General features: G+C 33.9%; 2 protein-coding genes across 3 annotated transcripts; one reads left to right on the forward strand and one right to left on the reverse strand.

Annotated features, from left to right (window-relative positions):
• Positions 1-22,481: 22,481 nt before the first annotated feature.
• LOC138345640 (secreted RxLR effector protein 161-like) lies at positions 22,482-22,805 on the forward strand. Its single transcript, XM_069294738.1, has one exon. The coding sequence runs from the start codon at positions 22,482-22,484 to the stop codon at positions 22,803-22,805; it is 324 nt and encodes a 107-aa protein (XP_069150839.1).
• Positions 22,806-25,029: 2,224 nt separating this feature from the next.
• LOC101266262 (heavy metal-associated isoprenylated plant protein 35-like) lies at positions 25,030-27,930 on the reverse strand. Of its 2 annotated transcripts, none has more exons than XM_004229229.5 (3): positions 26,694-27,930; positions 26,509-26,593; positions 25,030-26,415 (listed from the first exon to the last, which is right to left on the reverse strand). In XM_004229229.5, exons 1-3 carry the CDS (start codon positions 26,709-26,711, stop codon positions 25,304-25,306), a joined length of 1,215 nt encoding a protein of 404 aa, XP_004229277.1. In that variant the 5' UTR covers positions 26,712-27,930; the 3' UTR covers positions 25,030-25,303. The 2 variants fall into 2 exon arrangements, with proteins under 2 accessions (XP_004229277.1, XP_019070214.1); XM_019214669.3 differs by having other exon boundaries at positions 26,505-26,593; positions 26,694-26,789.
• Between the last annotated feature and the right edge of the window lie 55 nt (positions 27,931-27,985).

Below are 27,985 nucleotides of genomic sequence, written 5' to 3' on the forward strand. Positions count from 1 at the left end.
ATCATTGAGGTTGGCCTCATTCATTCTTTGGAAACTTTAACTTTAACCGACATAGATGATGTGAGCATCATGAAATCCAGTGTCTCCCCCACATCGAAAAGAGGTGGAATCACCGACGAAAGTGACCCAAAATATGCTAAAGTACATGGGAATTAAACCCCGCTAGATCCCTATATTGGCATTATAGGTTCGAAGACTAGAAGATATAAGGAGACCCATAGGCGGCATGCCGGACAGTCTTATCTCATGAGAGTTACATGAACCTCCTTCCTTCCTTAAAGTTGCCATCATCACTCATAGCTAGTCTATCGGTGCTCATTATAAAGTTCCATTACATTTAATTCATATATCATAGAAGTTGGCTTCTAGTATAAGGACATCATAGCTCAATAGATGATTTCTCATCTCATCATTAGTATTAAGTGTGTTAATCTCAATACTTTCATTAGAGTGTTCATAGAGGCTGGTCTCTTCATTAACTTTACAGTCTCATAGGTGAGTACGTTTTGATAACATTTACTTAGGCTCATTTGATATTGCTCTCAGTTTTACATTATCCTCATATCATGTTGTCACCACATTCATTAACATTATCACATTTGTTTTTCATAATTACTCACCCTCTTTTTTTCGTGAATGTTCATTTCATTGTATGCAAATATACTTTGTCATTTAGTGTGTTTCACACTCTTACTTAAACCCTTCTAGGGTTTAATCATTTCATTTTTCATTTCATCATATCCCAATGTGCTTGTCCATTTAGTGTGTTTTACACTCGTACTTAACCCTTCTAGGGTTACTTCATTTCATTACATACATCTTAGGTACACTTATTTTTAAACGTATGCTAGACTTATGGGTCCATACATACAAGCCATGAGTCTTCATTCACAGTTCGTTAAGTGACTCATATCTTCTTAAGATTATGTAGTACAAGACTTATGTATCTTGTATGTATGACAAGATCTCAATTTCGATTTATGTAGGTGGCAAACATTTAATTCATGTATGACTTATGTATCAATACGGAAATTTGGGCAAAAGAATCTGGTTTCGAATCACTTAAACAACCCTTATCCATTTTCATTAATTTTGATTTTTTGTCCTTATCCAGTTTTGATCCCAATGCTACCATAAGTTTTTTTTCTTTCTTTCTTTGCTTCATTTTTAGTCTAGGCAACTTGTTGAGGGCGTGGGATCAATTCCCCACGACCCCATATATATTTTTTTAATTTTTACCCTCTCCTTTGCTCTCAATTTTGCTTCTGACAAAGGGGTAGTAAGATTGATCCCTCACAGCTCCCTTTTCTTTTGTTATAAATTTTCTTCTGCGATCGCTGAGGGGCGTGGGATCGATTGCCCACGACCCCATATATATATATATATATATTAAGTTGGGGTCTTCCATGTCGTGGGATCGAAACCCCACAACAACATTTTATTATTTTCCCCTTCTTGCGAATTTCGCTGGACCCCAGCCCCAGTTCGAGCCCCGCGTGGCACACCCCTTTTAATTTATTGTTAAGGTATGCTTTAGAGAGGTCTTGAGTTCGATCCCTGCAGACCTCACCTATTTTGTTTTATCTTTTTGACGTTCAAAATTTCCAGAAACTATCTACAGCTTATTTCCAGGTTCTGGAAGTTAATTCCATGATTTTATGCATCATTTTACGCATCATTTTAGTATTTGTTTCTTAGTCATTTGTTAGGGTTCTTAAGACAAGTTAGAGGAATGATTTGGTGATTTGTTTTATCTAGAGTTGATATCATTTCAACCATGTGAATATCACATCTTAGGAACATCGAATTGCACTTAAAACACAAGTGATTCTATGTTATTAGCATGCTAAAATAGAGACTCCTAAGTCATAGTATCAACCTTGCACACATATGTTCATGTCTACATTCATATTTTTGAAAGACCCAAAAACATAAGCACATAATAATGAACACATACTCAAAACGAGATCATCACTACACACACAGTGTCCCTAAATTCTATTAGCAAACATACCATTCTAAGATCATTCGGAGCTACTGAAAGGGAAAATGAAAAAGGGGAACAAACCTAGTTTTTGGAGTATATCTATCTGAGACTGATGGATCTCTTGGGAAAAGGACCAAGAGGAAGAAAACCCAACCTTGTTGTAGATTTCCACAAATTCAAAGTGCTGCACGACACAATTCCGTCCAGAAGATGATGTAAAGTTTTCATTTCTTAAGTTAGCTTGCTTGCTTGTATATATTTTTTTTAATCTCTTTGAGTGTAGAGAACTTTTTATTGCTTTCTAATGTTTTCATCTTCTATTCTTACAGCCAGGAAAAACAGAATGACAAGAGAGAGAGAGAGAGAGAGAGAGAGAGAGAGAGAGAGATTTAGGCGTGAGAGAGAGAGAGAGAGTTTGTGTGAGATAGTGTCTCTTAAAACTAGGATAGTTGGCAAGACTTAGTCAATTTAGAAAAAAAAACCTCAGTTAATAAAATAAATAATAATTAACAAAAATCTAATTTTTCCTTTTTCTTAAATCAACCAGTAATTATTATTTATAAATTAATTTACCAATTAAAAAATCACATTAAATCATTGCTCCTACCTAGAATCGAACCTAGGTGGAGCAAGAATTCATCTCAATGGCTCAATTTTGGCCCTCTCTCCCCAAATTGCCCCTCCACTTTATTAATTAATTACATATTTAGGATAATTATGATACTACTTTTAGCCAGGAAAAGACCATTCTATCCCTAGACCCTTTAAACTTAAGATTTCTTCTTTTTAAGTCCGGTAAACACTCCTCGAGTAAATCTTCGTATTCGAGAGTACTATATGGTTGGACCCCCCAACCTTTCCAAGCTTAACTAACTCCCAAAGTTAGTTGGCTTGGGTGTAGTAAAGGTTCCGAGATCTGGTTCTACGTGCATCAATCCGTGTGAACCCTGGTCTAATAGTAGAAATTCTTGACACATTAAGCATTTCTTTTCTTATTCATTTTTACGGTTGTTCCACAGTAAGGCTATTCGTTTAATCCACTACACATTTGATGACATATTTATGCGTATGGTAGATCTTGTAGAATTTGTCCATGTTTTTATGTAAAAATATGGACATGATGCGGAGCATGAAATTGTTTTCATTAATGAGAAATTAGAGTGTTTTAGTCCGGATACAGAGTCCCATATGATTAGAGTATGGAGTTGCACATTTAGTAACCTTATTACAATTGAAAATGCAATTACATACTTTATTAGGTTTCATATATTAAAATGTATTAACAGTAGCATGAATAAAAATCCCATCAAAAACATTTTTTACCTTAAATAAGGCACCAAGTGACATTTTAAAAGATCGTCACTCATTTGACTCCACAATTCATTCATCATAAACTTCCTTATCAAAAAAACTCTATTAACAGGTACTGTGACAATTGGTAAAGTAAAGCACGTTCATCAAGTGGCATACCGGAGGATAATTTGAACGTTTCTTTCTCTGGGCTAATTTTTTGGATACATCACAAAGATCATTAGATCAGAGAACCTTTCATCAACATCACTAACATCAACAATGTAATTTTAAAGTAGATTCTCAAGAGTACTCATATTAAATTCATCGAGATATAGTTCATTCTTTTGACTTTTGAAATGTCAACATTAAATGAGTTAGTTGGATTTAAACATACAATTTCATGGAGCAAATCAGTAGTCACCTCATTATAACAATCATTAAGTTCTTGAAGTTGTTAATGAATAATATTTAAGAAAAAAACTTCAACATGATGATGATGTAAGACTTTATAGTCAGCAAGTTCTCGTCGTGATCTTAAAAGGCTAACATATGGCTCATTAAACTTAGGTATCAAGATTTCATGTTTGATACAAAAATAGATACCTTAGCATTAAGATAATTACACTTATCATTCCTTTAAACTTGCAACCTTATTTTTGCTACTTCAGCAAGTAGCATGGTGTTTGCAGTATATTGCTTATTTTTTTGTAAGCATTTATTAAGTTCCTTTGGGATTTCTAAAACATCTTTCATCAAATGATTCATGAATGCAACCTCAAATATGTTCGACAAACTTCAAGATTTGTCATTGTCTTGGCTCTTTCATCCATAATTCATGTAACAAGAAGATCAAGAATAGAGTCTAACATAAGAACAAAATTGCTAAATGATTTATATCAAGATCCCCAACGAGTATCACAAACTCTTGAAAGACCAAGTTTTTTATTTTCTCCTTGCATGACATATCCAAAGATTTATCAACTAGTAACGCAATATACTCACCATTTAATTCCTCTAGGATAGTTTTAACTATCTTTATGTTATATGCAGTCACAATATTATTTTGATTCATTGGAGAAATCATATGATCTTTTTTAGGAGCATCTTCTAGTACATATTCAAGAATTCATCACACTTTTTGTCGAACCATGAGAGAACTTGAAGAAAATTAACCCTACTAAGTGATGATTTAGATTCATTATGACCTCGCAATGTGAATCCTTGAGTTAAGAGAAGTCTTATAACTATATAACCAAAGCACTTAAGTTGATCAAATATCCATGCTTAAGTTGATTTGATTTATTCTCTAATGCAAATTGAATAGATAGTTATCATTGTCATAAATCTTGCATTTTTTTTATTGATTATGTATGATATTCAGTAGACCAATATGTTTGTCAAGACTACTATTTTTGTTCCAAATTTTAAATTATGTATTGAAAATAGTTCACATTCATTTTGATGAATGTTATGGTATTTAATCAAATAACAATACAAACAATAGGTTGCATCTTTACTAACACTATATTACCAGTCATGATGTACAATATCAAATTATGTACGATCAAAATGATGCGCTGATCCAGAATTATTTGTTTGAGGATACTTATGCTCCTCTATGACGAGAGGACAAGGACCATTCATAAGGTTTTCTCTTTTAGTAAAATCACAATTATTTGGAGGATAGTTCAATATTTGGGTTTTTTCATGAGGATCAAACTTTCAAGAACCCGATTCAAATTCTGGAGAAAAATGTAATGGTACTTTTGAATGGTAGGCATCTCCTTCTTGGTTAGATTGAGTACGACTATGAGAGGCTTAATTTGATTTTGATACTTGGGTAAAATACTTCTTCATTGAATACTGAGAATCGTAACGTAAGAACTTAGGAGAATTGAACATACAATACAAACCAAAACCAAATTCCCATAAAAATCACTAATATCTGCATAGATTAATCTAGCACAATTAAAGATTACTATATTAGTATAAATGGTAATATGTCTTTTTCGTTAATCAAATATGTCTTTTTTCATCATGCCAACACTTTGTCTATGATCAGCAAACAAACCTCAAACGAGCTCCCTAAGGAAGAAGTTCATGAAATCCTCTATCATCCCAGAGAACATCGTCATCCTACACCTTTGGAATGTACTACATGCATTACAAACTAAAATGGCTTGCAATTGAACACATATGTCCTTTGTAGACAAGTAGAAACAGTCCTCATCCATTAGAAGAATGTTATATCGTTATTGATCAAATGTTTGATAAACTAGCAGGACAAGAGTATTGTTGCATCTTCATACTCAATAATAACATGACTTAATTTTCAGTTCTGTAGAGCTTGTGTGAAAAAGGTTGAAATGGCCGAGTCAAATCACCAATTTCATAGAGCTTTTCCTGAACTGCAAAATTAAGATTTTAGCATTGTGTACCAATGTAATGATCCTTAACTTTACTAGATTCGTGTATGCATGGACTTTTGATCGTTATGTCAATTTTGTTAAGGTTTCTATTGTGTGTTTAATTTTCCTAAGTTCTTACTTTACAATTCGATCTCAACATTCAATCAAGAATATTTTACTAAAGTACCAAAATCAAGTTTAGCTTGGCATAGTCATAGACATTCTAACCAAGAAGGAAATGTCAACCATTCAGAAGTACCATTACATTCTTCTCAAGAATTTGATTTGGGTTCTTTTGAGTTTGATCTTGGTGGAAAAACTTCAATATTGAACTATCATTCAAATCATCGTAATATCATTAAAAGAACATTCCTTTTGTATGGTCCTTGTTAACCTGGAGGTTCATGCATATGCTTGCACAAATATTTCAAGATCAATGCATCATTTTAATCAACGGTTTGATGATGTATATCATGATTGGTGGATAGTGTTAGTAAACATGCAACCTATTATTTATGTTGTTTTCTATTTAAACACCATAACATTTAATTATAAAGGTGGAGATGAAGTATTTTCAATATAGAGTTTAAGAGTTCGAATAAAGAGTAGTCTTGACAAATATATTGGTATACTGAATAGCATACATAATCAATCATATAGAAAATTTCAAGATTTATTAAGACATTCTATTTAATTTGCAATTGAGAGACAGTCTACTCAACTTAAACATGGATATTGGATTCTGTTAGGATAAAAGTTTTAATGAAAACCAACATATTTCCGTGCAAGGTAAACGTATCACCAAAAAGGGAATGAATCAATCTTGGATCCCCACAAATTAAAGGATCTAACTTAAACTCAATTAATCAAGGATTCAAGAAGAGATTCTCAAGTCACAAAAATCACAAATCAAGGAAGGAAAGTATCTCGACAACTGGAAATGACAAACACAATGCCTAAATTCAAACCAATATTTAAGGAAATCTAAAGATATCAAGCTTACACTCAACCAAGGAAGCTAAATATTCAAAATACAAACTAAAGAACACAACGGCTACAAACTAGAGTCAATTAAGGAAAGATACAATAGCTAAGTTGAACAAGAACCAAGAATGAGAATCAGTCTTGAGCTTTATTATTAGAAAATAAGGATCACATACCTTCTTTTCCAAGGACCAAATATCTTAGATTGATACATCATTACAAAAAAGATTCAAGACTTCAAACACTATAAATGGAGGCTCGATTGACAAAAGAAAGCGTAGAATAAGTCTGAATTATCTCACATTCCCTTCTCTACTTTTATCAAGCATTGCATTACCTAGTTGTACTGTTTAAACAAAAAGAGATGAGAGAAAAATATTGCTGGTAAGGCTTTGTATCAAACGAGAGTGTAACAAACTTTGAGTATGAATAGTTTACACTCATCCTTGTACTGTAACACTTGAAAAATCCAAGACGATCCTTAAATCCTAACATAGGTTTCATGAGTTCTAAACACTGTTTTAGGGACTATTTTAATGACTATAGGTCATTTAGTAAGTCTAGGAACCAAAACGCCCAAGAACGTCCATGACATCCAGAAACTAGTTCTAAGAGGTTCTAGCGTGTTTAAGCCTATTTGATAAGCTTTTAGGAGTCAGAAAACCATGAAAATTGGTGGAAGGGTATTTAATATGTGTTTAAGTTAATTCATGGTTGACAATTCTGGGTTGACTCCCTAAAGACCAACAAAGGGCCCTTGAGGAGAACCCTTGCACGTTGGTGTCAACACTGCCTGGGCAGTGTGCACCTACGGAGGGTCAATCGACAGGGCTTCAATGCCAACCGTCAACCAACACTTAGAAATTTCATTGAAAGGGATCGTATACACATTCTCTAAACTCATCTACGGACGTGCAGCAGGGAAGGAGGCAGGCCCATCGATTGAGCCACGAGGCATCGATGGGGTTCCGTCTGTGGGGGTTTATTTTCCTGCACTTTTAAACTTAAGCCCTAACAGATTAATTAAGTGGTTTGGTGGTTATTTATGGGATTTGGTAAACCTAATTAACTAATTTAACCCCCATATAAAGTCCCCAAGCCCAATTAATCTAATGAAAATTCACAAAACAAACTCTCTTCTTTCTCTCTCTATTTGGAAGACACCATTGAAGACTAGCTTGGGGGGGGGGGGGATTTGGCAGATTCAAAGGGAAGAATTCACCATAAAATATTCATCAAACATTGAGGTATGGGATCTAATTCTCCTTTGAGACCTTTTTCCTCAAAGAGTTCCTTCAAGAATTTTCAAAGGTTGGGTTTTCATGTGGATCTTTCTCAATCTTGAAAATTAGGTTATGAATTGATTTTTTTATATTTGATAATATGAATAGATTAACATATATTCTAACTTAATTATGGTATATCTTCATGGTTTGGTTTAGTTTGTAGATGATACTTAACCCTTAACCCTAGGTTTGATATTGAGATGAATTAGGTTGAAATTGGTTCAATTGACTTGGTTATTGGTTGAATTGATATTTATTGATGTTGTTACATTAATCATTTAGAGTGAATTTTAGTCTTTCATTCTAGTTCTTGAGAAGGTGATCTAGGTTAGGAAGTGAATTAACCTAAGTATATTGTCTTAAGCTATGATCTAGTATTGAATTGTGATGTAGTGCTTCTCCTAGCTGTGTTATCATGTTGATTAGTGAATTATGATGTTGTATACCAAAAATTTGGTTGAATTGAGGGTGTATGGTAAGGCCTTGATGATGAACTATGAAAGAGACTTGGTAAGTCTTATGATCTTTATACTTTACTTCAAATTGTGGTTAATTGTGATTAAGTCATGATGTTATATTGGATTAAGCCTTGTATTAGGATTTATAGGATGGTATGATATTGAATTGAAATGTCTTGACTATGTTTCATGGTTAATTAAGGTGTATGTGTTATAAAGATGGTGATGATTACCAATGTGCCTTATTATGATATGAAATGCCAATGTGTTAACCTCACTTATATGAATTATAATGAAAGGACTTATACTCATGCAATTGTTATTGAGCTATTGCTGATGGTGATTATACAAAAGTTAGACCATATGACCTAAACTATGCTATGATTTATAATTAAAGGCTTAAAGACATTTCAAAAAGAGACTCTAGCTTAGCACCGAAAGAACAAGAGTGAGGAGTGTCCCTTCCCACATAGGGAAGGTAGGAGCACTAAAGTACTCTTGAGATTGAAGACTACAATTCATGTAGCATAAAGAGGGTCCCGACTATATCTCCTAATGCTTGAACTATGTTGCCCCAATAGGAATACTAGCTAGTGGATCCACATATTTGCTATGTTTTATGTTTTGGTACTACTTTGGCAAGTAGTCCGCCTTCCTTCGGTGTAGGGTTTTATGACACCAGATTCAACACTAGATCATGTGATCTGTCGTTAGGGAAAGATGTTCCCAAAAGGTAAAATGAATTAAAGGATTGAACTCTAAGTGGGATAACCTAAAGGGTCTAGCTTAGTCTAGGTAGGGGTATGGGACACTACCTAAGTATTGCACTAGTTAGACTTGAGGGGAGTCTTCTAAGGATGTTCTTATGTATGTTTATACTTATAATGATATATGATACGTATATGATGAACTTGCACATTGTTGATACGATATGTTGATTAGTTCACTTATGAATATGTGTTGGTCTATATTGTTAAAGTAAGATGAAATGTATATCTAAATGTCATGTTATGTGAAGTAGGATGTTAGTCATGATTCTTGTTAGGTTACTTGATTGAGTAAGGTTATGGGCTTTTCTTGGTCATTGCACTTGTTGACTTGATAGGGGTTCATGGGTAATTGTTGCTTTGTTTATAATGAAATGTACTCCTATTCATACTTAATAATAATATGACTTGATGATAGAGTTATTTGAGTATGTATCTACTTACATGGAATGAATGACTAGACTTGATGTTGTAGTATTGTAATGAACATGCCTATGACTTAGTACATGTGAAATATTGATTGGTATGATCTTGTTGAATATGCATAAAGGTTTTAATGAAAATGCTTACTTATTGAAATGTCCCTTTTTCTTAGCATGTTTTACAAGTATATGTGCATATGGTATCATACTTAGTACAAGTGGCGTACTAACCGCATTTCTTCCCTTTTCCCCAATATTTTAGGTTCCGGTCGTTGAAGTGTTTCGGAATACATCTAGAAGAAGACTTGGATCCTTTGATAATCCAATTAGGGTAGGTCCTTATTTTCTGAGGGCGATGCTAATATTGAGCTTATGTTTTTGTTTTAGTACTAAGACTTTTTTGTTCTATCTCCTTTCATTTGAGTACGGATTCTATAAAGTCTATATGTGGCTCTCTTTCATTGATGTATGGGTTATGCCCAAATTTCTAATCGTGTTAGATGGTTATGAGAAGAGACAAACTTTGAAGACTATGTTCTATCCTATATACACTTATGTGAAATAAAAGTAGAAGTCTATGTAACCTTCATATACGAAGAGTCTATGTATACTCGATATATATATTATGTGTATGTAGAGGTCTATGTAAACCTCCACGTAGAAGTAATAAAAATTTTTAAGATTTCCGCTAAATTCAACTTATGAATGTGATGATGTAAGCTAAGAGGCTAGTCTTAGTCCTCAAAGTGGACGATGAAGCCGGTTACGTCTAAGTTTCTTTCATGATTTTAATTCTCTTCTGTCTACTTTCAATAGTCGACTAAATATCACTTTAAGTCAACTAGACTTAAAGAAAAATTAAAAAAAATAGTAATGTACCCCCCTCTTGCACTTTCATGATCCACTTAAGTGCTTCAATTATGTGTTAATATTTATGATAACTCAGGGATTCACATTTTGAGGCCATGATGAAACAAAATCATCACTTAGTAGGGGTAATTTTCTTGAAATTCTCTTATGGTATGCAAAGATATTTAATAACATTTGTGATTATGTGAACATGCTCCTCCATAATTTTTTAGAAAGATATTGAGTGCATGTGAGACAGGGACACTTAAAGTTATCCTTTGGGAGTTAAATGGTGACTACTTTGCCTTACTAGTTGATGTGTGATCAAGCAAGGATCAACAACTTCGTCTTTCAAGAGTTTGTGATACTCATTGTGGATCTTGTTATAAATAATAATTTTATTCATATATTTGGCTCTATATTTGATGGATGAAAGTGTAGATATACACATGGACCTAACTCAATTTCAAAAGTTAGCTCATGAGGGGAGGATTTCCCAAGTCTATATAAGAAGACCATATGTCCAGTTTCCAACCAATGTGGAAAATGAGCCCATACGAGAATGAATCTGGCTCTAATACCATGTAAATATATGGCCCCTATCCTAGCTCAAACCCAAAAATTAGCTTATGAGTGGAGGTTTTCCAAGTCCATATAAGAAGACCACCAGCCCATTCCCCAACCAATGTGGGAGTTTTACCCATTCTAACAAGCCAGGGCAATTGGACATCTCGAAGCTTGTCAAATATTTGAGGTTACATTTGATGAGATGTCTTCGCAATCACAAATGATCTTAATAAACACTTACAATGAAAGAGAGCAAGATGTTGCAAACACCATGCTACTTGTTGAAGTAGCAAAGACAAGGTTGCAAGTTTTAAGGATTGATGAGTGAAATTCTCAAAAGTTCAATTATATTTGAGAATTTATCTATCGAAGTCATTGAAATTTTTTTTAGTAAATCACTCAATTTATGTTATTATATCAATAAAATCACTTGATTAATTTGTCATTTATTCAATATATAACATGATTTTTATTAATCCACATGCAATTAGACCAAAATTCATTAACAATCCAACCCATTAACCCAAACCCAATTAAAAGACAAAACACTTCTTCATATTCTTCCGACCTCCAATTCAAACAATTCAAACCACTGGAATGCCTGACAGTAAACAAGGTGAAAAAGACGATCACATGCCTAGATCACATACACTATTTCGTTGTTGCAGTGGTAGGTTTAGGTTCTCTATGATGTGTAAACAAAATATAGATCATCCTAAGAGGATGGAGGCTATATTGGAAGAACCCTGTATATAACACAAAAGTTCTTGGCCAAAAAAATGTCTACATTACAAGTCATTGTTTTAGGAATATCGAAAAATGATTTCGGTTGATCAATTTCTATAGAATTTCAACTTTAGTAGTTATAATACGACCACGTTGGATTAGCCCGATTAAGTTGCTTTAATAAACATACGAGTTTATATTGATGAGCAGCTTCACTAGTAATCAACTCCAGTAATTTAGTTTCGATGATGCACAATTAAGTTATATTAATATATGTTTGTTTAAAAAAATAAAAATGATCCATTTAAATTTTGAAAAAAAATAGTCAAAGTTTTAAGTTAATGATTTAAATGATACAAATATGTATGTTGAGTGATTTTATTGATATAAAAATAAGTTCAATGATTTTTTTAGAGAACTCTCAAAGTTGAGTGACTTTTCGAAATATTAACTCTTAAGGTATCTATATTTTGTATCAAACATCATGTTTTGATACATAACTTTGAGGACCCATATGTTACTTGTTTGAGATCATGAGGAAAACTTGTTGACTATGTAGTCTTACATCAAAATCATGTTACAGTGTTTTACGATATTAATTATTCGTAAACATCAAGAACTAAATGATTGCTTGATGAAGTGGCTACTGATTTTCTCCACGGAATTGCTTGTTTAAAATTCAAGTAAATCTTTTTTTTTCAAATTTTGATATCAAATTGCAGTGACAATGACTGAATTAATCTGAATAAATTTAATATGGTACTCTTGAGAATCAACTTGCATGTTACATTTGAAGGTTTTAAAAACTTGTTTAAGCTAAATAACACAAAGGGAAATCGAAGATTGCAGCTAAAACAAAAAAAAGACGTGAGACTAAAAAGATTAGAAGCAGAAGAAGTAAAAATTTATTAATGGTTCAAATTGAATATATAAGATGCTAGAAAACAAAGTAAAAAGAAAAAAGAAACAACACACTATCTTTAGCAGTTCAGTAAACAACTCCTAAATGATAGGAAAGCATGACTAACAACTAATCGACTAAGTCTTACTTAAAACATAGGCAGTAAAATTTAATTTACTGTAGTTAAAAAGCATATTCTAACACTCCTCCTTGCTTTGGATACTGCAAACTCTAATTTTCTATATAAGAAGCTCAAATTTGCTGATTGGTAAAGGCTTAATAAACAAGTCTGCTAGTTGGTTTTCAGACTTACAGTAGACTAGAGTCATTCTCCCCTTTTTGCACTTCTCTCGAGAAATAGAACTTGATGTTGAAATTCTTGATTTTCTTGTGAAACACCGAATTGTTTGAGATTGGAATAGTTGTCTGGTTGTCGACAAGAATGGTAGTACTTTCCTTCTATTCCAAATGTAAATAGTACATAATCTTTCTCAGCCACAAGACTTGTCTTACTGCTCCTGTTGCTGCTATGAACTAAGATTTTGCAGTGGATTGTCCAACAATTTTCTGTTTCTTATATGACTATGAGAATATTCCTGAAACTAGGCTGAAACAATTGCCAGAAGTGCTTCTCATATCATATACGGATCCAGCCATATCACTATCTGAGAATCCAAGTAACTTGAATTTTGGACACTTCTCAAACTTTACACCATAGTCAATAGTACCTTTGATATATTTTATTGTTCTTTTTGCAACTGTTAAATACATTTCATTTGCACAGTTCATAAACGATAGAAGAGACTTACAACAAATAAAATATCAGGCGTTGTTGCAATTAGATACATTAAGTATCCAATCAAGCTTCTATTATAACCTTTATTAATTTTGTCGGCTCCATCTTCTTTATAAAGCTTCTCTTTTTGATTCATCAACATGCTCATCCACTTGCATTCCTCATTTTGAAATTTCTTCAAAATTTCTTTTGGGTAATTCTTCTGGCAAATGAATACTTCACTTTTGCTGTGCTTGATCTCCATTCCAAGAAAATAGGTCATAAGACCAAGATCTATGATTTCAAAAACTTGTAACATTTCTTCTTTAAACTCCTCAACCAGCCTTGTATCATTTACTGTTACCTAAAGATCATCAACATAAAATGATACAATAAGGATATTAGTGTCTTTATGTTTTACAAACAAAGTGGATTCAGATAAACTTTTTTCAAAGACCAAACTTAATAGATGATCATCTATCCTACTATATCAAGCTCTTGGCGCTTTCTTTAGGCCTTAGAAAGATTTTTTTTATCAAATAGACTATGTCTTCATCACCATATTTCAAAATCCTGATGGTTGCCCAACATATGTTGCCTCCTCCAGTAACTCATTTAAGAAAGCTAATTTGACATCAAATTGGAACACCTTCCATTCCATTTGTGCTGCTATTGTGAGTAGCCATCTGATTGTGTCTAATCTTGCAACATGAGAAAAAGTGTCAGAGTAATCAACACCATAAATTTGTATGTACCCTTTAATTATAAGTCTCTCCTTGTATTTGTTGAAGGAACTATCTGCATTTAACTTTGTTCTGAAACCCATCTCATACCAATGACTCTTGTATCTTCAGGTTTGTCGACCAGCACCCAAGTTTTATTTTTCTCAACCATGGAGATGTCCTCCTCTATTGCTTTCTTCCATTTTGGGTCTTGAAAAGCTTCTATTGGACCAACAAGTTCATCGATAGCGACATTACACCTCTGATAGACATCTGACAACACTCTTCTCCCCTTGACTGGAACATCATCTTCTAGTTCTTGCTGCCAGTGTTCTATTTTTTGCTCTTCAGGAGGGCTGATATTTGCTTCTAGAGAGTGTTTTTCTGATTTGTAAGAATTCGTCCAGTCCCACTATTCATTCTCACTAAAATGAATATCTCTTGCAATTTTCATATTTCCTGTTTGAGGATGATAGACCTTGTAGGCTTAGAAACCCCATTGTAACCTACATGGACGCCTATGATTGCCTTCTTGTCAAGTTTGTGACATTTAACCTAAGGAACATGAGCAAAATAGACACTACCAAACACTTTAAGAAAACTTAGTGAATACTTAAATGCGTACCAAGCTTCAAATGATGTTTTGTCCTTCAAAGCTTTCTATGGAAGTAGATTTTGTATAAAAACTGGTATCTGCTGTCTGTGCCCAAAATATCTTAGGCAACTCCTTCTCATACAACATACATATGGCCATCGCCATTATCCATCTATTTTTTCTTTCACCAACACCATTTTGTTCTGGTGTGTATGGTGTTGTAAGTTGATGCACAATGTCGGCCTCCTCACAAAATGAATCAAATTTCATTGAAAAATGTATTCTTTCCCATTATCAGACCTTAAATCTTGAATCTTACAATTACTTTGGTTTTCCACCAATTTCTTGAATTTCTTGAATACACCAGCAACTTCTGACTTGAATTCCAAAATAAAAATCCAACACATTTGTGTAGAATCGTCAATGAAAAGAATGTAATAGATACTATCTTGTAATGATAGAGTTCTTTGAGGCCCTGCCACATCAGTGTGAACCAGTGTTAGCTTTTATGAGACTCTCCAGGTTGATTTTGAAATGGCTTTCTGTATTGGTTACCAAATTGGCAGGCATGACATTCAGCGGAATTTGCTTCCAGATCAGGTAAGCTCTCCATCACATTCAACTTTTGCATCTTTACAAGCCATTGATAATGATAGTTCCCGGGTAATGCCATAACTCAGCGACAATTTCTTTTGTTGAATATAATATTTGCTCTTTCTCAAATGGATCTAATCAGAAACTTTTTTCTCTCATTTTGACTTTAAACAGGTCATGCCCTGGTGGATCCTTGATCAAGTAATATGTATCTTCAAATAAAGTTTGAAACCTTTTTCTAACAATTGACCAACAATTAATAAGTTTTAATGTAAGTCTCGTACATAAAGAACATTTGTTATTGTTTTTGTACCTGCTTGTGTCTCAACTGCAATAGTTCCCATTCCTTTATTGGAATTTGACCACCATGGCCAATTTGAACATTTGAAGCTCGAGCAAGCTTCAATTCTTTGAAGGGTTCTACATCATCAGTCGTATGATTTGTGCATCCGCTATCAATCAACCACGACTCGCAAGAAACATTGCTTGCAAAACATGATGCAACAAATAGTTGATCCTCCTCCTGCTCATTAACAACGCGAGCATCTACATCCTGCTGCTGAGTTTTGATTTTAAAAATGATTGCTTCATTCCCAAACTGATTGCACTTACTATACTTAGCTTTAGGCCTTCTCTAAAACTTGAAAGGTGTGTGTCCGATCTTGCCTCAATTCTTACAAGGACGGTAGTTTCATTTGAAGCTACCCATTTTGTTTTTGTTATTGCTTTTTGCAGCTTATCCATCTTTTGGTTGGTATTTCTTCTTTTGTTTCTCTTATATAGTCTATCATCTTGATGTTTGGCAGGTAAATCTCCTTGAACAGCTCATTCTTGTCTCATAACACGTTGTTGTTGTTGTGCTTGAAAGGAACTTAAGAGCTCTGTTAGTGTAGTACTGGACAAGTCCTTAGTATTTTCGAAGGTTGTAATGGTTGCCTCAAATCTTTCATGTACTATTACAAGGATTTTCTCAATGATCCTTGAATCATCAAAAGTGGAACCCAACAATCTGACATGATTGGACATGTTAAGAAGTCGATCAATGTGTTCCTTTATGGTTTCAGTGTCCTTCATCTTTTGCAGCTCAAACTCACGTACTAAATTCAGCACTTCCATCTCTCGAATTCTCTCTTCTCTTTCATTCTCAGCCTTAAGATAATCTCATACCTATTTTACTGATTTTAGAGACATGATACAAGTGAAGAGAGTGGATGAAACTGCAACAAATAAACATGTCTTTGCCTTTGATTTTCTGATTTTCATTTCCTAGTGATTTTTTATTTGCCTCATCGTTGGATTGTTTGGCAAGGGAACAATGATGTATTCATCTTCTACAGCCTCCCGGAGATCCAAAGCTTCAAGATATGTTTGCATTCTAACAGCCCAAATTCGATAACTTTCTTCACCAAAAGGTGGTGGTGCCATTGAAGAAAAACTTCCTTCTCCGTTCATGGTATTCACGAAATCTAAATGTCGCCCACACACACATGTCCCTTAACAAATAAATCTCTAATACCAATTGAAGGTTTTAACAATATGTTTAAGCTATATAACACATAGGGAAATCGAAGATTATGCCTAAAACCAAAAAAAAAAGACGAGATACTGAAAAAAAATAGAAGCAGAAGAAGTAAAAATTTATTAATGGTTCAGATTGGGTATATAAGATCCTAGAATAAAAAGTAGAAAAAACACGGTCTTTAGCAGTTCACTAAACAACTCCTAAATAATAGGAAAGCATGACTAATAACTAACTAACTAAGTCTTAATTAAAACGTAGGCAGTAAAGTTACATTTACTATAGTTAAAAAGCAGATTCCTAAAAACATTGTTGATGTTTGTGATACTGATGAAAGTTTTTCGATCTACATAGTTTTTCTAATCTTTCCAATACATTAGTCCAAACAAAGAAACATTCAAATTATCATTCGATATAATGTTTAGTAAAACTCTCTACTTCGACCAATTGTCACTGCATCCATTGAAAGAGCTTTTCCGATAATATGGTTTAGCAAGAATGACTTGCAGAATCGAATGAGTAATGATATTGTTAGTGGTTGCTTGGTGATGGTTTTAAAAATAGTATTTCATAGTATTTTTAATGATGTTATTATTAGAACATTTTAAGATACAAAATCTCATAGATTACAATTGTAATAATGTATGTAGTTGCATTTTCAATTATAAGTGTGTGATTGGATGGACTTATTTGTAGTGGCTTTTTTATTTTTAAGTTGTTTTTTGGTTTTGGAATTGAACTCCTTTATTTAAGCTGGAAAATTACCAAAAAAAATAAAAGTTGGGTGTTCCAACTCATCAATTTTGTCTTTTTAACTTATCAGTCTCTTTAATAAAGCCAATCCAAACACCCCCTAAAACTAAGTTTTGATAGGTTTTTGTGTGTTTTATATTATTTTGAAGTCATTTTATGTTAAAAATCATTTCTTTGTGGAGCAAGAGTTGGTTTACTTTGATTTGGGTCTTAAATGTGAGCAATTCTAATGTAAAGGTTTGTGCTTGCTCTCTGTTTGCACTTGCACAAGCTAGCTGAAGGGAATTCAAAAGGAATTGAAGAACTTATAGAAAAGACCCCCTGCGTCTTGGCAAAGCAAGTAAATTTAAATTTGACTTGGTGTTTCTTAATATCTCTTTATTATCATGTTGTAAATATGTGCTCTAAATTTGTTCCTTAAGAGTTTTGTCATATCCCCATGTTTGATCTATTCAAGTTTTTAGATATATATGTTAATTTTATGATCTACTCACATTAATATTATTTTGATTTAATATTTAATTAGTAAATAAATTAAAATTATAATGGGATAAGTGGAGAAGTGGAGAAGTGGAGAAGTGGGGAAGTCGAGAAGTTACTTCAACTACTCATTAAGTCTTTCACTTTATCCATTACCTCTCCCAATGGTCCATTATCCCCACTACTCACCATGATGGAAAGGTGAGAATGATGTTAAAACACACTCTATTTAAAGGGTCTTCTCTTTGTCATAAAGATATAGTCTTATCCATTAAAGCTATACATAAAGTATAAGGCAAGAGAGAGAAACAACTTCTAAAGAACCAAAAGAAAAGACTTCCGCTCAATCAAGTCAAAATTTATAATGGCAGATTCGGGTACGTATTCTTGACTAAAATATCATAGTGTTAAATATATGTGATAATCATATAGTTCTACGATAATGAATAATTGATAGGATTTCCAAATGTTAGATTGGTTATGTTTTCACAATCATTAAAAATCCTTATATGTGGTATCAAGAGCATGGTTTAAGAACTAGTGATTTTTCATAAAATTAATGTTTTCCTTATTTGAAAATGGTAATAGGTAGTATTCTCTATCATGATGTATTATATTTTTGAAATTATGAATATGAGATTAGTTAATCACTAAAGTGGTCTAATCTTTGAAGAATTAATTCAAAATAATAATGACTAAATGTATATTCAATTATCCATTATTTTGATGCTTATAACTGATATAACTTATAAATACATTGAAGTTTTTGGTTGTAAGATATTTACGGATCACCCAAAGGTTGATTATTTTATTTTATAACCACTGAACATTAATGAGATAATTTAGATGTGTCGCTTGTTTTATTTATTTATCAAAAGATAATAAATATTATTGAGTTGACACATCAAAATTATTGAATTACGTTAAATTCACATCTAAGCATCATTATGTGTATATTGTATTTTGATGTTTCGCCCTGAGAAGGACATCAATATACATTTAAGAATTTATAAACCATTTCTGAGTTTGATAGTAAGTTAAATTCATAACTCAAAGTATAACAAATGAGAATATTATATTTGCAGCATTTTCTCTTGATTCACACTCTTCCTCTGTTACAACCTTTAACGGTCTTAACTTCTCAGATTGGTGCGAACAGATCAAATTTCATCTCGGAGTTTTAGATCTTGATGTTGCACTTTACACTGAGAAACTAACTGTTATTAATGAAACTAGCAGTACTAAAGAAAGGTCTCATTAAAAGCACTGGGATCGATCTAACATATTAGGTATAATGTTTATGTGAATGAATATTGCGAGCAACATTAAGACTACTCTTCCTAAAATAGAAAATGCAAAAGATTTTCTGAAATATGTAGAAAAATCCTCTCAAATTGCTGATAAGTCTCTTGCTTGGACACTAATGGGTACATTGACCACCATTAAGTTTGATGGTTCACGTACCATGCATGAGCAAGTCAATGAAATAAAAAACGTAACAGCAAGACTTAAGTCTTTGGGGATGGAAATGGAACAAAATTTCCTTGTACAATTCATTATCAACTCATTACCGCCTGCGTATGGGCCTTTCCAAATGAAATGCAACACCATGAAACACAAATGGCATGTGCATGAATTGCACGAAATGTTGGTTTAGGAGGAAGTAAGGCTCAAGAATCAAGGAACCCACTCCATTAACCTTGTAAGTCATCAAGGAGTTGGAAAGAAAGGAAATAAACATGCTAAAGGAAAACAGAGGCACCATAATGTTAATGAGTCCTCCTCTCAAGTACATAAGAAGGAATATAAGAATGATAATTGTCATTTTTGTGGAGAATCTAGACACTTTCAAAAAAATTGTCTGAAATTTAAGGCATGGCTCGAGAAGAAAGGTAAGCCTAGTGCTTTTACATGTCTCGAATCAACTTTAAATGAAGTTTCTTATATTACTTAGTGGATTGACTCTGGTTGTATTGTTCATGTTTCTAATACGATGCAGGGATTCCTTACAACACAAACCATAAACCAGAATGAAAGATATGTGTATATGGGGAATAGAGTGAAGGCTCCAGTTAAAGCTATAGAACTTATTGTTTGATCCTTGATATTGGGCGCCACTTAGATTTACTTGAAACTTGTTATGTACCTTATCTTTTGAGAAATTTAGCTTCATTGTCTAAGTTGGATAAGACAAGATACTCTTTTAATTTCGGTAATGGATTTTTTAGTTTGTTTAAACATAATTATCTCATTGGTACTGGTACTCTTTTTGATAACTTATACAAAATGAATCTTGATAATCTATTTGCCGAAACACTCTTAACTGTGCATCATAATATTGGAACCAAACATAGTTTGGTGAATGAACAGTCTTCTTTCTTGTGACACCAATGTTTAGGTCACATATCCAAAGAAAGATTAGAAAGATTAGTTAAGAATGAAATTCTTCTAAATTTGGATTTTACAGACCTTAACATTTGTGTAGATTGTATTAAAGGAAAACAAACAAGACACACAAAGAAAGAAGCCACAAGAAGCACACAACTTCTTGAAATCATATACACTGATATATGTGATCATTTTGATATTACATCTTTTAGTAAAGAAGAATATTTTATCACTTTTATTGACAATTTTCACGTTATGGGTATGTCTATTTGTTGCATGAAAAATCTCAAGCGATAAATGCTTTAGAGGTCGTTATTACTGAGGTTGAAAGACAACTAGATAGTCAAGTCAGATAGAGGTGGTGAATATTAAGGAAGATATGATGAAAATGGACAACACCCAGGTCCATTTGCTAAATTCCTCGAAAAAACATGGCATATGTGCTCAATACACAATGCTTGGAACACCACAACAAAATGGTGTAGCAGAAAGGCGTAATCATACATTAATGGACATGGTTAGGAGTATGTTAAGTAATTCATCTATTCCTCTTTCATTGTGTATGTATGCTTTAATGAGTGTCATTTACTTACTGAATAGGGTTCCTATTAAAGCGTCCCGAAGACTCTTTTTGAACTATGGACTGGTAGGAGACCTAGTTTAAGGCAGCTGCATGTTTGGGGTTGCCCGGCAGAAGTTAGAGTTTATAACCCACAAGAAAAAAAATGGATTCAAGAACAATCGTTGATTTCTTCATTGGATACTGTCCTAATCACTATATAAGAATAGTTGAAACAGGAAATACTAGGTTCATTGAGAATGATGAAGTTAGTGGGAGTGAAGAACCACGTAAAGTGGAAATTAAAGAAGTTAGGGTGACGATTTCTCTACCTTTTACTTCTTTTAAAGATGTTGTTCCTAAAGTTGTTGCATAACCTAACAATCAACAAGAACAACAAATTGATGCTCCTGTTAATCTCAATGAAGCAATAATTAATGAACATGTAGTAGATGTACCACAAGAAGTAGCATTAAGAAAATTTCAAAGACAAAAGAGACCTGTTATTTCTAATGAATATTTGGTATATTTACAAGAGTCAGAAATTGACTTAGGAATTGATAATGATCCAGTTTCATTTTCACAAGCTATTAAAAGTAATAATTCTGATAGATGGATAAATGTTATGAAAGATGAGTTGAAATTTATGGAACAAAATGAAGTATGGGACCTTCTTGAATTACCAGAAGGTTGCAAAACAGTTGGGTGTAAATGGGTCTTTAAGACCAAACGTAACTCAACTGACAACATTAAATGTCACAAGGCCAGACTTGTCACAAAAGGTTTTACTCAAAAGGATGACATCGACTATAAAGAAATATTTTCACTTGTTTCTAGAAAAGATTCACTCAAAATTATAATGGTTTTAGTAGCTCATTATGACTTAGAGCTACATCAAATGGATGTGAAAACAGCCTTTCTAAATGGAAACTCGGAGGAAAAAGTTTATATGAATCAACCTGAAGGGTTCTCTTGTAAAGGAAAGGAACACATGGTATGTAAACTTAAGAAGTCATTATACGGACTTAAACAAGCTTCTTGACAATGGTGTCTTAAGTTTAATGAAACTATTGTCACTTTTGGATTTAAGGAAAACACTGTTGATCGGTGTATATATCTGAAGGTTAGTAGAGGAAGTTTATTATGTTAGTCCTGTATGTTGATGACATCTTGCTTGCTACTAATGATCTTGGTTTATTGCATGATACCAAGATATATTTATCTAAAAATTTGAACTGAAAGATATGGGAGAGGCATCCTATGTGATTGGAATAGAAATATTTCGAAATAGACCACAAGGATTATTAGGTTTGTCTCAGAAAGCCTATATTAATAAAGTGCTAAAGAGATTTAGAATGAAAAAATGTTCATCAAGTCTCGTTCCAATTCAGAAAGGAGATAAATTTAGTCCCAATCAATGTCTAAAAAGTGAATTGGAATGTAAGCAAATGAATGATATTCCTTATGCATCAATAGTTGGGAGTCTAATGTATGCCCAAACATGTACTAGACCAGACATCAGTTTCGTTGTTGGAATGTTGGGCCGTTATCAAAGTAATCCAGGAATGGATCATTGGAAAGCTGCGAAGAAAGTGTTGCGATACTTGCAAGGAACTAAAGATGATATGCTCATTTATAGAAGATCTGATCATCTTGATGTGATTGGATATTCATATTCAGATTATGATGGTTGTGTGGATACACGAAAATCCATATTTGGGTATTTGTTCCTATTAGCTGGAGGAGCAATATCATGGAAGAGTGTGAAGTAGTCTGTTATAGATGCATCCACTATGGAAGCTGAGTTTGTGGCATGCTTTGAGGTCACAGTTCAGGCTAATTGGTTGCGGAACTTTATTTCAGGACTTGGACTAGTCGATAGTATTTCCAAATTGCAAAAAAATTATTTTGATAATACTGCTGTTGTCTTCTTCTCTAAAAATGATAAGTATTCTAAGGGTGCCAAACATATGGAATTGAAATACTTTTCAGTTAGGGAAGAAGTCCAGAAACATAAAGTGACAATTGAACATATTAGCACCAAACTTATGATTGTTGATCCTTTGACGAAAGGATTACCGCCAAAACATTCGTTGAACATGTTGAAAGAATGGGTCTTATTAATAGCAATGAATGACTTTATGTAAAGATTATATTATGTTTATGCAATTAACACTTTGAACTCAACTATATATATGTTTTTGTATTACCTGTTTTCCCTTGTATACGATATATTGAGAATGATGATGATAGGTTTTGTTCTAGATAAAGATACTCTAAGCATTATGGTGGACCCATTATGTATTTGAAATGTTGTGTTAGGCAATAGACTAATATTGTAGTGCATGGAAGGGACTATGCTAAATAAAGTGGTGTACAACCGCTGACTCATATTAGTTGATATACTTAATAACAACAAATAATGTTGAATTTAGTATATGTGCATGTTGTAATTGAAATGTTTATTAAATCATTAAGTAAATGATGTTACGTGTGTCAAGTGGGATAATGTTAGTTTTATGATCCGCTCACATTAATATTATTTTGGTTTAATATTTAATTACTAACTAAATTCTAATTTTAATTGGATAAGTGGAGAAGTGGGCAAGTGGGAAGTGGAGAAGTTATTTCAACTACTCATTGAGTCTTCCACTTTACCCATTAGATCTTCCAACTATCCATCATCTCCACTACTCACCATGATGAAAAGGTGCGAATGATGTTAAAACACAATATTTAAAGGGTCGTCTCTCTGCCATAAAGATATAGTCTTATCCATCAAAGTTATAGATAAAGTATAAGACAAGAGAGAAAAACAACTTCTAAATGTGAGTAATTCTAATGTAAAAGTTTGTGCTTGCTCTCTGTTTGCACTTGCACAAGCTGAAGAGAATTCAAAAGGAATTGAAGAACTTATAGAAAAGACCCCCTGCTTCTGGCAAAGCAAGTAAATTTGAATTGACTTGTGTTCCTTAATATCTCTTTATTATCATGTTGTAAATATGTGCTCTAAATTTGTTCCTAAAGAGTTTTGTCATCTCCCCATGTTTGATCTATTTAAGTTTTTAGATATATATGCTCCCCTTGTGCAGATTTTACTTTCAGCTATTTACTTCTGCATTTATTTCAATTACTGTTCTTGCTGAGTCAAGGGACCTTGTCCGTTTACATATAGTGGACGCGTACATTCCAACATATATAATCTACAGTAAGTATTTTTTTTATCTGACCTGTTTATTTGTGGATACTATGAGTGTTCTTAGTTTTTGTTGAACACCTTGATGGTAATCCTGTCTCCTCCACTGGTCCACCTAACATAAATGGAGTTCTCTGCTCATAATGGAGTACTGGGGTGATGTCTCTATTGGGTCCTATGTTGCTCGGACTCTCTAAAAATGTTTCAGCACCCATTTCGGATCGAAAAAAGACACTACTTTTAGATGATTTGACATACACCTATCGATAATTTTGAAGAGTCTTAACAACATAGACCATAAGCGATTGAATCTACATAGTCATCATTGGTGCAAGCAGTATTGTCACATTTTTGTTACTTGAAAGTTTGTTAATTTGAGATATCTGTTTTTTTTCTAGGGACGGTAGTGTCCAGGCTAGCTTGCGCTGGGTACCCGTTATCATTGGGCAAATAAGTTGGCATGTGTAAGTTTTAGATGTTTGAGAGAGAAATTTCTTTTTTCTGTGAAGAAGGTGCTGTTATCTGGTAATTGCTATCTACATTTCCCTGCCTAAAGAAAAATGTTCAGCAGGATAAATAGATAATTTCTCAGATTGTGCAAAGACGACAATAGGTTGAGTCATTCGATGGGAATTAATTTACAAAACTTGTTATGCAAAAATTACAGAAGTACCAAATTCCTTTATTTCTCCATTTCATAGTCAATAAATTTCAACTTTCTGTACTTTGGAAGAAAAATGATGGTTAACTTTCAAGCATAAAGGATGGCTAAAATTTTAACGGTAAAGCTGAGGAATAAATTCCAAGAATAAAGTAGATTTATTAGTATTCTTCTTCAGGAAATGAATGCAAGGTGGTCTGAATTAGCCTTGTAGAGTTGGAGTGGAGGATATATTCCCTTTTGCTTTAGAAGTCAAGAATCTCATTTCTCTCAACATTTACACATGTTTACTTTATTTTTGTTTATTGAGGGTTACTTTACGAATCATCTGGAATTAGTTAGGCATCTTTCTTTCGTACAGGTGAAACAAAAAAATTACTTGCTTCCCTTGGAACCCATTTTGCTCACCCTTCCTATGCTATTGTGCATGCATTTGGATTTTCATCACTGAATACTGAGCTGATTGTTCCATTGCTGTTGTTTCCATAGTGATAGTCCTCAGAGTAATGCTCTGGCCTTGTATATTGTGTGTATCTTGGTGGTGACCTGATGTATTCGTATCCAGTCACATAGGGTGATGGCTGATAGCTATTGTAGCTGTGAGTCGCATAAACCGGTGGTGGCACCTCAGGTCTGAATTCTGGACCGATAGGACGAGTGTGATTATTTCTGAAACCAGAGTCTCCTTGTGGTTGACCTGGTGGTGGCATCTCAGGTCTGAATTCTGGACCGATAGGACGAACGTGATTAATTCTGAAACCAGAGTCTCCTTGTAATTGACCTGGTGGTGGCATCTCATGTCTGAATTCTGGACCTGCAGGACGAGCTTGATTATTTCTGAAACTGGAGTCTCGTTGGGGAGGCTCATGGCTCATGCTCTGGCCATAGTGATATCTGCAACTATTGTCCCTAGGAGGCTCATAGCTCATGCTCTGACCATAGTTGTATCTGTTGTAGCCATGGTCCCTGAGTGCCTCTTGGCTCATACTCTGACCATAGTTGTATCTGCGGTAACGATGGTCCTGGGGTGGCTCATGGATCACGTTCTGACCATAGTTGTATCGGTATCCATGGTCCCTAGGTGGCTCATGACTACTCATTCCCTGGCTATAGTTGTACCTGTAACCATAGTCTGGTGGATAGTGGTAAATTACATGAACCTCTTCAACATCTCTTGGTTTAGAGGGTTGACCTGATTGGGTTTTGGCGTTGTCAGCACCCTCGTGTGTTTGTTTCTCCTCTGCTGGTTGATTTTCTTGTGTTGGTGGATCTTTTGGCGGTTCGTGGGGTGGCTCTTCAGCTGGTGGAGCTTCTGATGGAGGATTGGTGGAGTCAGGGGTGGGTGCTTCACTCTCAGCTGGTTCAGCTTCCTCTGGCTCTGTTGGAGGGTCTGCTTGTTCTATATGGGAACAAACAATGGCACTCTTTCTTGTCTTCTTAATCGCCTTCACTATTTTCTCAGGATCTGCCGATCCTACTATAGTAATCTTTTGCTGAGGAAAATCTATATAAAGATCATGAATACCTGTAGAAATACGAATAGACTATCATAACATATTCGAGAAAGAATTAGCACTGTAAAAAGTAAGAATTTGTACTTTATGCATCACTTACTCACCATGGACGCTATGTAGAGCCTTCTTGATCTTTTGAACACAACCATTGCAGTCCATTCTCACCTGTATCTCTGTGACTCTAGGTTTCTGCATGAAAAAAACTAAACATAATTAAAAAACAATATAATATGATGCTTGATTTCTCCAAGGACTTGTCGATTGATATGGAAGTAGAAGCAAGGCTTACCTCCATCTGTTGAGCCATTTCTGGAAAAAAGATGGGAAGAAAGAGAGATGAATGTATAGAGAGATTAAATGTTGAGAATGGAGGGAATCAATATATGGCATCATTTTTGCATGGAAAGGAATATTTAAAAGGCATGAAGTTGTGGGACAGGAAAAGAATCTCCTTTTCAAGGGAGAGTTTTTGCCTCTTGGTTAACTTTAACAAGTCATTATCATCTATAGCTAAGTGGAAAAAAAGAAAATAAGTCCCCACCACCAAAAATAATTGCTTATTTTTGGACCCTAGACTGTTTTTGTGAGCCAAGGGAATTTTTGCTTTTAAGCACTACACATATAACCATATACAATTGCCAGTTTCTTTTTTTAAGTGCTAAGGATGATTATCTAAAACCGACCATAGAAAGAAGGATTAAAAAGTTAGAGAAAGTACCACTAAAGGATGTGGCGCAGTGAATTAAAAAGTTAGAGAAAGTACCACTAAAGGATGTGGCGCAGTGAATTAAAAAGTTAGAGAAAGTACCACTAAAGGATGTGGCGCAGTGGATGAGACTGCTCCTCCCTTAGCCCTAACCAAAGGTTTGGGTTCGAGTTATGGATATGGAAAAATCTTTTGTATGGAGTATTTCTCTCCAATTGGGGCCCTACGTTGTGCGATTCGGAATAGTCAGGGTCCAATACAGGTACCAAACAACGGGTGAAACATGAAAGGAAAAATTATGGAAAAATCTTTTATATGGAGTGTTTCTCTCCGAATGGGGCCCTATAGTGCAATTTGAAATAATCAGGCTCCAATATAGGTACAAGTTACATCATCACTTAGTATTTGGCTAATGCTTGATGGTCAAACAATATGAAAGTAACTTTAAAGGTGAAAGAGGGATATCCACACATGAAGAATCCTTTTGTTACAAGTAAAGAACCCCCCAAAAACAATATCAGTCCCCCTCCAAAAAAGAGACTTTTCTGTTTGTATTGAGCTACTACTCATTGTTGTTCCTCAGAAGCATAATCCATCGTCATATATGGTGTAAACTGATTGAGACAAAAGGTGCTTTTAAAAACATATGCTCACCAGCAAAAACAAAGACAAGGAAGGTGTAGTGATCAATGAAATGCTTCTGAGATTTGAAAATAAGCATAAATCCGAAGATTCAGTACCAACAATTATTTTTGATGTATGGTGTGTATGTTCTACTCTTGCTAAATGATTGTAAATACAAAGCATAACATACAACTATAAAAATGTTCAATTTTAAGAAACCCTACTAAATATAACTAGATGATGTTTAGATA

The sequence above is a fragment of the Solanum lycopersicum genome, chromosome 1, assembly GCF_036512215.1.
Source record: "Solanum lycopersicum chromosome 1, SLM_r2.1".
NCBI classification, from domain to species: Eukaryota; Viridiplantae; Streptophyta; class Magnoliopsida; order Solanales; family Solanaceae; genus Solanum; species Solanum lycopersicum.

Bases quoted from the DNA above. Each gene is read 5' to 3' on its own strand.
- LOC138345640 (XM_069294738.1), top strand. From the start codon at position 22,482: ATGAATGATATTCCTTATGCATCAATAGTTGGGAGTCTAATGTATGCC.
- LOC101266262 (XM_004229229.5), bottom strand. The intron at 26,416-26,508 runs GTGAGTAAGTGA...GTATTTCTACAG, and splicing joins GGCTCTACATAGCGTCCATG to GTATTCATGATCTTTATATA.